Raw genomic sequence first — 13,794 nt, forward strand, 5'->3', positions numbered from 1 at the left:
GTGTTATTTTCAATATAAGGCCAAGAACTGATCAAGGACAAACTAAAATGTGGATAGTAAATTAACGAAGGATAGACCGATACCTGCTGGTTAATGTGTGTGATTTATATTTATTATATTTTGTAGTGTATTTGCAACTATGTGTGTTTAGCAAGCATGAAATAAAAAAAATAATAATTCAGAAATGTTTATTTAAATGTATTAAATCCTGTAAATGAAATATTTTTCATCTAATATAAAGATTCATACATTTTTCCATTACTCCTACATATAACAGTACTGCAGATGATAAAGCAATAGAAAGTAAACCATCTGAAGTTTGTCATGGTTTAGTCCATCAAATTTGGTTAAATAGCAGTTGATGTAAATCAATAAATGTGCAGTTGAACATTACAGTAACTATCATTTTCCTATTTTTGTTAATCTCATAAATCTCCTGATATAAGTTCTTAGGGAAACGTGTCCAGCCATCGGTCTACCCATAACTGTACAATTAACAGAGATAGTACAAGTGGCTTGGTTCTCTTCAGGATTTTACCTTTTGACTACACTTTTGAATGGTGAAGGTGAGTTCACTCACTACCATATCTATACACTTCAGTGTGGGCTCCTTCAGCTTTTGGATCTGCTTTTTCACTATTGCCTCAAAGGCCAGGTCAGGGGTGAACAGCCCCGTCCTGTAGGGACAAGCAGGCGGCACGGGAGAGAGGAGTAAAAATCAAAAGAAAGAAGAGAAAAAAGAGAAAAAAGAGTGGGGAAAGAGGAGAAGTCGAAGCACCAATATGAAGATTTGTAAGAGGAGAACAAGTGACTAGGTGAAACAAACAAATACAAAAAGAAGTGAATACAGATGGTGAAGGAGAGGGACGAAAAAACTGATGAGGTAGGTAAAAATTTAAGATGGAACAGAAGAAACAATCAATTAAAGAGGAAAAGAAGGAGAGTTGTGGGACTTAAGGAATAAACAGCACAGAAGGAAGAAAATGCAAGTGAGACATCTGGTTTCCCTTGAAGCCATTCTAAAACAGGGCAGTGTTGGGATCTCTCTCTATCAACAGAGAAAGAAAAGATAAAAAAAAATGGCAGAAATTGGGAGAGAAAGAGGAAGATATAGAGAGAGAACCCAGTCTGCATAAATCCACCAGCCAAAAACTCCAAGCAACGCTCTGCAAAACAGCAGCTGTGCAACCCAACATTCAGCCAAGACTCCCTGACTCCTGGACCTGACTCCCACACGTCCCTCCTTCACGTCTGACTCCTAGAGGATGCATAAGCGCAGCATTTATTATCCCCAGGTTTACAGATTGTAGCTCCGTTGAAATCGCTTGGTCGCAGCGGATCAATTTGGATAAAGACTACTGCTCTTTCTCTTGGCTGCACTCGCGAGCCTCTGATGCGGAGAATGCGCCACTGAGGCCTGTTTAAGAGCTAAGACCATCGTGACTCCTGTCTGCTGCAGGTGCACAGCTGCAGTCTCGCACACAATTAAGTCTGAAAACTGAGGTCATCCAATACGGCTGCCAGTTATGTCAAGTGATCGTGTTCTTATCAAAATTCTCAAAAATATCTCACAGATTGATTTATTGATTCATTGATGTGTTGAGATATTGCCCAATTTCCTTTTAGCATCAAGTAAAAACCTACCTACACAAATAGTATACAGGAATTTGAATATACCCTAGTATTTAGTGTACAGTTATGTTTTGTTAGCAGCTGTATTTCGATGACAGCTCAGCCTCCACACTGGTTTTCCTCAGCACAGCTTTCTGTCACAGCCTGTCCAGCCAAAAACTGTCCAAAGTAGGCAGCTAGGTAACCGCAGCCCACCCTGCTACTCCAGGTGTCCCCTTCGCTGTCCAAAAACAACGAGGGCTGAAGGGAGCCAGGTGGTTACAGTAAAAGGGAGTGAACAGCAGAGGGACTTTGCAGATGAGGCTCGAACAACACAAAAATGCTATCCAGCGTTTGCTTTCATTTTTTACCTTCTTGGTACACTGCCTAACTGTATTGACTAGCTCAGAAATGACCATGTCCACACATTTGGTGCAAGGCTCTTTAATCTTCCCAATCTGCCTTTTCACAATGGTCTCAAAGGCCATGTCCGGAGTGAAGAGGCCAGTTCTGCCCAGCAGAGAGAGAACCAGCCACAGGGTCAGTAATGAGCAGGATAGTGGAGAGAAAGAAGGAGGGAGGAGGGTTGGGTAAAGAGAAGAGTGTTAATTTGAAAGAATTATGGTCTATTGCTGAGCTTTTCCCCCCAAACATGAATTATATTTGACAGAAAAAAGGAAATGGAAAGGGGGGCTATTAAAACACTTAAAAAGCAACAAATGTCACATAATTTGAAGGATCCTGCACTTAACTGGGAAACTGCACAAAATCTCCAGTCATCCTCCCTCAAAGGTTGTAAAGAGTAAGTATGTTAATGTGGATGAGCTGGAGCACGATCCATCAATTCATACACAAGAAGGCATTTCATTATTTCCACGAAAGGAGACGAGCACTCGAGCTAAATCTTGACGTCAGCTAGACAGGTCAAGTCAATTAGATGCGGCAGAGGTGACTAAAGATGGAGAAACAGGGAGAGGTGATGGTATTGAGGATGGAGGGGTGAGTTGGAAAGCAGACGTGCCTGATGCCGTGAATGTTCTTAATGGCGTAGCTGATCTCCTTGCGAAGCTCCTTCTCGTCAAACTCCATCTGCAAAAAAAATAAAACAAGGTAGGTTTGCAGCAACTGAGTTAGAATCTATTTAATCTAATCATACGCGTATATATTGATTCTTAAATGTCCTTCTTGGAGAGATTGAAATAACACATTGTGTTATGTGCACATAACACTGTTATCACTACTACACCACTAAATTCCTTAAAAATCTGTTTTCAGTATCTAATTTTTATTTGCTGCAATATTATGTTCCACACAAAGTTTAATATATTCTCCAAAGTCTTTATTATGAACATATAAAACATAATAATGAACCAACTTCTAATGTATCTGGCAGACTCTGAGCTACCGGTTAGAAAGCAACCTGCTCTGTCGTCTCGGTGGGAAACCGACAGAGCATTTTTCTGCTGCCTCAGTCACAGGCAGCAAGTTTTATATCCTCAGAGGGAGAGTGAGAGAGGACGAAGGCAGGAGATAGATGAAAGAAGGGAGAGGAAGGAAGGGAAGGGTAACAGCTGACTGACAGAGAAAAAAAAGGGTTTTATATGAGAGGTTAGGTAAAAGTCTTAAAGAGACAGACAGTAAAGGTGATGTGCAAGGAGAACAGAGGGCACTTGGTATGTGTCTATGCACCTAGTGACGTGCCTTATTGAAATAAACGCCAAATGTGGCATCCACACACCTTGACCAGCTCAAAAGGGAAGCGTTCATGGAAGATGCGATTAATCCTGGCGCCACCTGAGAGCTCAGCTGTGTCAATCTGGTCCCCAGAACCCTCTATACACTTCTCAAAGTCCACAGAGAACTGCTGCACCATCCTGCAGGGAGCCAGAGGCACAGACATCAACAAATCCATGAATATGTTTAGATCTACCTGTGCAGCTATACGGCGTACTCACTGTAGCAGAGCCTTGGTCTTTCGAGATGGATCGTCGGGTCTGAAGTTCTTGTACTCCTCGACCTCTTTCTCTATGGAGAGAAGCTGACTCTGCAGCTTGGCCCGCAGACCTGGCAGGGTGTCCCGGATGTGGTTGGTGAGTTGCTGAGCAGGTCAAAGGTCAGAGTTAAATAACTGGGAACGTTAACACTGTTGGAATTAGATGTTGTTGCTGTTACTTGTGACTGACTCTCTCACACTGTCGTGATCTTAGACACACCTGATTGAGGACTTTCTGGAGGTAGGGCGTGCCCATACGGTCGGCCAGGTGTCGATATGCAGGGTGTGAGAGAAAGAACTTCCTCTCAGCAGCCATGGCAGCATTAATGTCCTTCTTCCCATCAATGTCCTTCTGGCTCCGATTCACCACACCAATGTAACCTGGATGCAACAGACGAGAGTCCCACAGACATTTACAGTACAACCGAACTGAAACACTGTGAGATTTGCAGAAAACCAGATCCAACTCTTTTTATCACTTCCTGGAAATTCTGAGAACAGACTGGAAAAGATTCAACGCTTGTGGTCTAAATGGTAATTTTTGAATTGTGCTGGGCTCCTATGTTCTACATATGAAATAAGTTGAAACAGCCAAAACTCAGAATGAAAAGCCCCTGAAGGACATGTGTTTAATAATGTGTAGCTGTGTAAAACCACATTTTAAAACACATAAGAATGAAGAATGGAGGCGAAAAGCAGGAAGGAAGAAGCACATAAACACAGTATGACTGCATGTGTGTGTCCAAGTTTTTAAGAGACAAGGAGACAAAGGAGAAACAACCAGTTCAGGTCAAACAGATCTTAAGTTAAAGGTGGTTTGTGAGCCAGAAGCCTTGTAAATCCGAACATCCATCACATTAGACTGAGAACGATGAGAGGAGGAGAAGAAGGAGAGGGGGGCATAGAAAAAACAAAGAACATGGAAAATATTCAAAAGCACATGCCTGGTTCCTAACCAAGTGGAAATGGAAAAGAAAATCACCACATCAGCACATAGCAAAAAAGGGCAGCCCACAACATACAGGCAAGCTCTTAGTGTTTTTGTTTTTTCAGTGGCTGCAGCACAGAGCAGCTTTGAGCATGACTGCCTTATTACCACAAGAGGGAAACAGTGTGTCGCTGTGACCACCATGCAGTGGAAAAGAGGTGGTGTTTGTGAGTACTGGTGTGGGTGTGTGTGTGTGTCTGCTCACCTCTCCTGAGTGGAAGCAGCTTATTCTCCAGGATGTCCTTAGCATCTGTGCCCTCGTCCATCAGGTCCAGCTTGGTGATGACACCAATGGTCCTCAAACCTATGTCCACACACAAAACCATAACACTGGATTATCAATTTGTACAAATATTAAATTAAATTGAAATTTCAACTGAAATAATTTCTTATGCTCTGGAGGAACACAACCCGTGAGGTCCATAATACATCCTGTGATAAATCAAGAAAGCAACCAACAATGAATCACAAAAGTACCAAATACAACAATAAAAGTACAGTTAGTGTACTCTGCATAATGTAAGTTTAGTTTTATTTTATTACCTTTCTTTATATTTGTGTACATAGGGTTACGGTTACTGATATATTTTCTAGTTTTATCAGAAAGGTGACCATATCTTTGTCATACAGTAGTTAGATTAATATTAGAATTAATGTGTTGCACAAAAATTTGATGTTTCCCTGAAATGTAGAGGATAACTCACCCTGAGGGTCGACCTCTTTGGCAATCTTTAAAGCGTCAGAGTTGGCCAGATCAGAGTTGGCTGGGGACACAGCCAGCAACAGGCAGTTGTCTTTAGTAACAAACTGCATCAGCATTTCTTTAATCTGGAACTCGATGTCTGCAGGCTGGTCGCCCACTGGCACCTTGGTCATCCCTGGCAGGTCGACCAGGGTCAGGTTCAGCACTGGGAGAAGAAAAGGGAAACAGGAGGAGCGAGAGAAAGCAAAGCAAACTCAGAGAGCTTCTTCTTGTGCACTGTTGCCAAGTGAGGGGCTTGGATGTACATAATTTATCTATGTCAGACATGCAGAACTTTTACATTAGTTTAAAAACAGAGAAGGATCTAAGAACTCTACATTTGACTCTGTAGTGTCAGTCAGACACAATTGGATAATAAACCAACATGCTAGTAAAATCAAACTAGTATCTCCATGGAAGTAGAGTTGTGTCAGCCTCACCGTTGGGGGAATAGACGCGCAAGTTGATGGGCACGGGAGAGATGCCCTTGTTGGCCCCGGTGAGGCGGTCAGTCTCTGCCTCGATCTCCAGCCGGACTTCATCAAAATCTGTGAACTTTTTGCCCTTACAGTGGAGAAACTCTGCATATTCTAGAGAACGGAGAAAAAGAAGAACTTTAATGAACACTGAAGAAAAAAGGATCTAAAGATGATGACTCCTGAACTCTTTTATTCATCTTTTGTTTTTTTTTTATTATGTATTTGTGTTGGTTCTTTTGTTGGTTGTGGTTTTTTCCTTTCTTTTTTAAATGTAAGGCAGCTGTAACAAAGCAAAACTATTTCCCTATTGCAATCCAGCAGCCAGCAGACGTTATATTAATCTCAAAGACAAATTCATTATACTACACATAGAGGCAAATTAATTTCTGAAAGGAAAAGCCTGATTGCAGAAAGGTAGAAATTTAACAACAGTAACATGAGAATTGTCATTATCAATTAAATCTGTAGAGATAAATAAAGTGGAAAACATGAGAGATTGTTTTTCCTTTGAGGAAGTGAGAGTGGGGGAGGAATCTTTTCTTAATAGCTGCCTTCTGGTAGGAAAAACCCGTGAAACGATTTAAAGTAAAGAGCGTTTTACATTTCGACAATTTTCACACATTGACTTAACGCAAGAGCTATTAATGCCCACTGACTGCAGTAGATCATTATTTCTGTGTGTGATGCCCCAAAATGTGCTCCATCCCAAATGTTTTACATCAAACACTATATGACAGTGTTTCTTCATTAAAACAAATACAAAATCAAAATAATTATTGAATAATGTTTTTATAAAGGCATTTTCTTCCAGTAATAATAGAAAACTGAGTAAATGTTTTCTACAAATACACAGAATCAAACTAAATGTCAAGAACCAAAGCAACTCAGCTGACCAGTGAAACATTTTACAGCAAATTCAGGTTTTAACTCAAGAATTCTCTAAAGACAAGAACCTCAGGGGATGTTTGTGGGTTAAAATGTTTTTACCTGTGGGACAGTTCAGCAGCTGCAGAACCAGAGGACGACGGGTCACGATGCCAGAACCGCGAGGAAGAAAATCCCTATAAGTCAATAATCAATAATCAGTAAAACTAATAATGCACAGATTAGACTAAAAAATGTTAACTCTCCATCAGACTCTATAAAGTGGCACATCCATACATAAAATATAAATTAATCCAAGAAATGCTGTGTCACAACAACATGAATCATGAAACGACAGAAAGACAGAAGAAACATGAGCCAGTGAATATGAATCAGCGTGCTGGGGGCGTGGGAAGACTTGAGCTTTATTCTCTCAGGAAATCTGCAAAGAGCAGAGAACACGTGCGACTGTGAGTGTGTGTGTGTGTGTGTGTGTGTGTGTGTGTGTGTGTGTGCGCAGTGCAGGGCTGAACAACAACAAATCCTCACACAACAGCTGTGCTCCCACCAGGCTGAATGCCCATTTCATTTACTGCAGGAATAAAACCCAAAGATTTTCAGTTTACGATCGTAAAAGAAACAAGAGGACATTTTGAGTAAGTGATTATCAAAGATAAACTATTACAGTAAGTTGTTCTTCATTATTACAGTTAATATGTTGGTATTTCTAAAGCTAATAATCAAAGTTTAATTAGCACAAATTGCCTTTTTCTAAACCCTGACACTGACTTTGGGCATTTTTTATTTGCACAGATTTGGCATTTCAGCATCAGCAACAACAATTTAACAACTCAGCACTAGTAGCACTGGTTCACAGGCAAATAAAAAACATCACTATTTGCATAAGCTTCTTCAGCAGTTTTCTTCTCCTTTATTTTGAGTCAGTGGTGTGTCTGTTAAAACATCCTCTCAGGAATCTCACCCATCTATTTTCATTTCTTGAAGCAATATTACAAATAATAAGATGGACGATCCTTGAAGCTTCATAAAATTTTGGATTTTCTCTCATCTCATGATCCACGTCTGTTATGACCCGAGATACTGTCCTGATGTTTGTGTTTGCACAGATGAGTCACGACCAGACACTAAGACACTGCTTGCTTTGGGGCGTTCAGCTGCTTATGCAACCTCAGCCATTGGCACTGTGTGCTCCTCAACCAGCTGACATAGCAGTTCTCACTCAGTGATGCATGGTGTGTGTGTGTCTGTGTGTGTGTGTGTGTGTGTCGTAACAACAACAAAGGTAACTGCAGACTGCAGTCCAGCCAAATGTTCTATTACAGTTGTGGTTTTAGTAATAAACCATCATCTAAAGATAGAGAAGGTTTCAAATGTTTTGAAAGTACACATTGGTGAATTATTCAGCATCCGAAGAGAACAGTTATCTACCAAACCTCATGAATAAGAAATAGACGAGGACCCTGTTTGAACCTGAAGCAGTGCCTGAGGCAGTTTGGATACATGAGTTATGAGTTGAGATAAATCAGAGCTGAGCTGCTTTGGCTCAATATTGTCACCTAACCAAAATTGATCATAACGACAACTCTGTTCCTATGCTATAATACGGTTTGATTAACCTCACTGAGCACATAACATTTTATCATCACAACTCTCTAGAAACAAAATATGAAACTGGATCCCGGAGATGATTACAATGGTGGTCTTTATTAATCAGATGATTAAACAAATAGAATATAGTACAATAATTTCATTTAGAGGAGCTGTTATGTATATATATGAGATTATATATGTATATATGATATTTTGAATGAAGCCAGGCTGGCATGTTTTCGGTCTATATGCTAAGCTAAGCTAACTGACTGCAGGCTTTGAATGTGTGACTGTCAACAACACACGAGAAGACATAATGCTGTAGCTGATGTTTGCTTATCACTAACATCTGCCTCTCTGGATAAAGCTTCCTTGGTGAGTACTGTTCTGTTTTTACACCTCAGCTTTGTACGACAAAGGAAACCCCTTCTCTCTGTTGGCCTGTGTGTTTGTCTAATGTCATTGGATGAATGTCGCCTTTTAGAGGCGACAGATGGCTCTAACTGTGGGTCTTCCTCTTACTCCACTCCTCTTCATCCTCCCTTCAAACACTGCAACTATCCTCCACATGGGAGAGGTAGCTGCAAAGAGATCACACATAAACACAGATGCTGTTTAAGGCACTGTATGCTGCCACAAACCATGCTGTCTATGAGTCTGCCATGTTTGACCACAAGGAGGAAGCTGTGACAAGAGTGTGACCTCCCACTCTCCCGTGTCTGTTCACTCCTCATTTACTTAATCCTGCTGAGAAGGTGAGGGTCCCCCGCCCCCACCTCCCTTCTTCCAGTTTTCATTTCATCCGATACTTGTGCCTATAATTATTCAGATTGGAGGGGGTTTGTTCCTGTTACAAAGCTGAACACACTGCTCTGTTGGTCTCTCCATGTGCGTCACATTCAGTCCATTAAACTCTGAATTAGATCTACTCCAGGACTAATGTGTGCAGCAATTATAGTCCTGATGGGAATGAAACAGCACAGGCAGGCAATTTACCTTCCCAGCAGCATTTGGATCTGTGAAGAATGAGACAGCTTTTTGGTGATGAGTTTTATACACACACACAAGCACACACACACACACACACACACACACACACACACACACACACACACACACACACACACACACACACACACACACACACACACACACACACACTGCTTTTAACCATGTTGGAACATGGAGCCAATGAAACTGCTGGTTACTGGATGGTGAACATCCAGATTAGACCAGAGCCAATAGGAAAGCGTGCTCCTGGTGAGCTGCAGTCCAAACAGAGATTAGAGGTAATCCTCCACAGCACTATGAAAACAAATGATGTCCTCTCGGTCTCTCACTGACCGTTTCTCACTTTGTTTCATTGGTTTCATCTGCTTTTACAGACAAGACAACAGCTGCAGAGGGCTATGTCAAAAGTTGCATTAATTTGCATCAACAACATGCAACGCTGATTATTCTTAGCAGTCTATGTTTTATTTCAGAATATCATTTAAATGCTGGATTGTTTGACCTAATATAGCATCTCCTTTATACAGTTTATTATCCTGTATAAGTAAAAGGGCCGGCCTTCATTATTCACGCTTCAGAAACTGATTTTCTTTCACTCCCTCCTCTTAAGAGCTTCAATGAAAGGACTTCTAATGGAGCGCCAGTATTCAATCTTTCTTTCACATGAGTGAAGCTGCTACTCGTCATTATGCTTCCAGCCTATTTATAGTTATGTAATATACCTATACATCATATATTATGAACATAATCTCTGTGTGGGGGTTTTACTTCTCCTTGTGTTTATAAAGTCAGATGGAATACTTTAATAATTTCTGGCTGGTGATTTCTTTTACTGTGTTGCCTATCATTCTGTTTTCCACCACAGTCTTCAATCATCCATGATGATATGAATATTATACATATAAAGCAGTTCTCACTAGCGATGTTATTTTCATTATTTGTTGTAGAAGAAGCAGTTTGGTGCTGATTTGATGGCAGAGCTGTCCGTGGTGCTGAAACAGTGTTCTAGCCAAAATCCTTGCCAACCATGCTGTGTTGAGCGTCTATAAACATTACAATACTAAATATTCAACATATTGTATTATCAATTCCACTAAATTGTACAAAATCTTAAAATCTTACATCATGTTTCTACAGAAAACAGTCCATAACCTAATGCTATTCGGTTTAGTTAAAAGAAATACAGTAAATTCTGTAATTATCAACTTTAAATATGATCAATTCTTTTTCTTTTCAGTGACAATTCATCCACCTTTTTGACACCTTTTAATTTAAAATGCCACTCTGTGAATGCAATAATATTGACTTTAGTCAAACCTCCATAAACGACCAAACATCCCCACCGTCATCTAAACTTCAGTGTATTTAACAGGATTCACCCAGCTGGAGACTACACTCCCTGCTTCTGTCTGCACTAATTAGACTCATGGGAGGAACAATACAGACTCTGGGGGGGAAACGGGGGTTGTGCTCGGATCCAGAACTGTGAAACGTCTTCTTCACTGTCAGATTAGAGGCAGGCCAATGGGAAAGGAACAGAAGATGCAAGATTAACACACAGTGATGTTTGACAAGTATGTAGAAATTATTTATCAATTAAGTGATTAGTAAATCAACAAAAGCTTAGTCTGCAGTGGTGCTGATAACTGCTTGTTATCAATGTTTATGTAAGTCAATTTTAGCATTACCTGCTGTCGTATTCAACAATATGGGCTCAGAGAGACTGTGAAATGTTTTTTATAATGTTTTATAGACTACATGGGTAAGTTCGTGAAAAAACTGGGAAGCAAAGCTTGCACTGAGGTGATTATTTAGTATTTATCTTGTATTTGCGATAGTTTTTGTCCAAGAAGAAGTAGTAAAAGTAAAAGAAAATATCATTGTATGTAAAAGTGTTAAAACAAGTCTTACCCACTGTATTTGTCCACACTTCACACGTTTTGAGCCACAAAACATATTTACACAAGTAAATCCAAACAGGCTTTGTACAGCCTTGTTCAATAATTGATGTAAATGTGTTTCTGCCATTTCTAAATCTCCTACACTCTCGTATTGATTCTTCTGTGTTAACTGTAAGCTGCAGTAGATGGAGGACAAAGCCAGGAGCTGTGTGGGTGAAATACAGTAATTTGTCCTGCATCACTGCCAAAATCTACAACAATGCTGTTTGTTTCTATCAAAAGTAAAAAGGAAGAATTGGCAAGCAGCTTAGCAAGAGCCAAAAAGAAAAAACACTGGATTAAAGACTTTCTGAGGAAGATAGAGATGTTGGTAGAGGCTGATAACACAAACACAATGGGCTACCTTCCTATCATCCTGTGAAAAACCTGAGGAGCAGGATGATGAGAGAACCAGAGCAGCTGGACGTGATCTACAGGATCTGTAATCTGTTCGCTGTTGAGCAAATGTATTACTAATTTCCTGTTCATGTTGAACATTTTCCTTTATCTAAACCACTGGTCCCGTGGGAAAGGCAGCGTAAATAGTCTCAAGCTGTTTCTATGACTACGGCGGAGTGAGTGCAGCAAAACGTCAGATAGTTTTAACAGCGCAAATGAAAAGAGCCCTTAAATAAATAGCAATATAGCTGCAATTAAAACTGTTATTAAGATTATGCTTATAAACATGCATGTTGATTTGTCCATTACAAAAAAAAGGCCAAACCTTGGCTACAACTCAGTTTAACACAGCAAGCTCTGATTATTACTGCACTAGCTATGTGTAAAAGCTGTTAAAGCCTGTGCCTCTCATGTATTAGCAAGCATTATAGTATATATGTTAACACATGAAAGGCACGTGGGGCTGTATAAATGCTATAAAGTCTTTTATGGTTGTCTAAAATATTAGAAATGGCCTTTGATCAGTAGCTTATCATGATATGTAAACAAGAGATGTAAACCAGATGTAAGAAAAGAAAAGGTGTCAGGCAAAGAAACAACAATGTTAAAGTACCCGTGTCTAATGAGATCTACCAGACAGTGATGAATCCATTAACGCTGTCAAATCAATTGCTGCACAGATGGATCCTTCTGTCTTCAGTGGGAGAAATTACATTGTGTCATGGTATACCCAGGCTTTGTCCGGTGTGGGGCTGAACTGGCTCGCAGCCACAGTAAGCATATACCCTGACCTTGCTTAAGCAGAAATTCTGCTGAATCACACGAGTGTCCAAGTGATTAAACGTCAGTGGGACCATAAAAATCGTCAGACCAAGTGAAATACAAGCGACCAGGGCTGACGGCTATAGTGACGCCTTTGCTGTTGCTGCCTGTGTGAGGTAAGCTTCACTTACAGCATAAGCGCCGGCGGACAGATGGAGGAGCTGAGCTGGAAGGGCTCAAAGCTCAGGTGGACTCCCTCTCTTCCTCTCTCTTTCTCTGCAAGGTCATACTGCAGCACAACAAATCAGATTTGTGCCACTTGCTTTGTTTTGCATCATCTGTTTTGACATGTACGGTTGCGTGATTGAAACCGCTTCACATGCATGTAGACAAACACACAGCAAGCATCACTGTGCATCCCTTGGCTGCTGCAGGATTAAAACAGACTTTGGACAACAAAATGGTAGTGCTGCCACAGAAACAACACATCCACCAAGCTGCCTGTAACTGTATCTGCTGCAGGAGGTCAGCATGCACACTGACCCTGCCTCTGTGAGAGATGTCACAGGATTTATCATGATAAACTTGCTATTTGACACCAAACTCGTCTCATTTAGAAACTGTCTTCATCTTTTTTGTAGCCCACATAACCAGCTGGTTTATTGTGTTAGAAATATCAAATTATCTGACAGGAATTGTTGGTTCAGTGAATGCATCATGCTGTAGATAACAGACGAACTTCACTAGACATTTATGGAGGCCTAACAAAATAATCTCCCTGCTCCCTTTTTCCTCAGAGAGATAAAATGATTAAATGGTGAAATGTGCATGATGTGACGCGTTCACTGGCAGTCGTAATATATCTCACTGAAGCCTATGTGCTGGATTTAAACCTGTCCGAGAAGGGTGGGGGGGGTAATAAGATGTGAAAAATGAAAGCTACGGCGGCCGTGCGTTCACTGCAGCCCAGAAAAGCTCCTTACTTGCCGACGAAGTTCTCCAGCACCGAGCTCTTCCCCGCACTCTGGCCGCCCACCACGGCGATCTGCGGCAGGTCCAGGTTTGCGTTTTGGCCGATGGCGGAGAAAGCATCCTGCATGCGATTCACCAGAGGAATCAAGTCCTCCATTCCCCGGTTGCCCATCTCTGCGATGCAATGGAGACGCTGCCTTCCTTTGCAAAGGAAAGGAGAGATTTAATTCTTGTTGTTCTTCTCCTCGCCTCTCTCTCTCTCGTTCAGAGGGCCTTGTGGACTACTAACACGCAGTGTTAAACCCTCATTGACTGCGCCTCGTCTCTGTGTCGGATCACTCTCCGCTCCTCTCCGCCGAGCACCGCATGGGGGAGGAGGATGAGGATGATCTCTTGTGTTTTCTCAGAGGAGAGATCCCTGC

At 41.1% G+C, this 13,794-nt stretch overlaps 1 protein-coding gene across 6 annotated transcripts in view; it reads right to left on the reverse strand.

Moving 5' to 3' along the window:
* The window catches only part of dnm1a (dynamin 1a), a 40,048-nt gene extending 26,308 nt beyond the window's left edge, over positions 1-13,740 (reverse strand). For 3 of the 6 annotated variants that reach the window (XM_026354123.1, XM_026354122.1, XM_026354119.1), the window contains exons 1-10: positions 13,384-13,738; positions 6,801-6,874; positions 5,775-5,924; positions 5,297-5,500; positions 4,798-4,896; positions 3,825-3,985; positions 3,567-3,709; positions 3,350-3,485; positions 2,633-2,700; positions 1,983-2,121 (exon numbers count right to left, since the gene is read on the reverse strand). In XM_026354123.1, the coding sequence (XP_026209908.1) occupies positions 1,983-2,121; positions 2,633-2,700; positions 3,350-3,485; positions 3,567-3,709; positions 3,825-3,985; positions 4,798-4,896; positions 5,297-5,500; positions 5,775-5,924; positions 6,801-6,874; positions 13,384-13,544 (1,335 nt within the window). In that variant the 5' untranslated portion in view covers positions 13,545-13,738. Of the gene's footprint in view, positions 1-538; positions 678-1,982; positions 2,122-2,632; positions 2,701-3,349; positions 3,486-3,566; positions 3,710-3,824; positions 3,986-4,797; positions 4,897-5,296; positions 5,501-5,774; positions 5,925-6,800; positions 6,875-13,383 lie in introns of all 6 variants that reach the window. The other 3 variants (XM_026354124.1, XM_026354120.1, XM_026354121.1) reach the window with 3 other exon arrangements.
* Positions 13,741-13,794: the final 54 nt, after the last annotated feature.

Source organism: Anabas testudineus, chromosome 12 (assembly GCF_900324465.2).
Source record: "Anabas testudineus chromosome 12, fAnaTes1.2, whole genome shotgun sequence".
Lineage (NCBI taxonomy): Eukaryota > Metazoa > Chordata > Actinopteri > Anabantiformes > Anabantidae > Anabas > Anabas testudineus.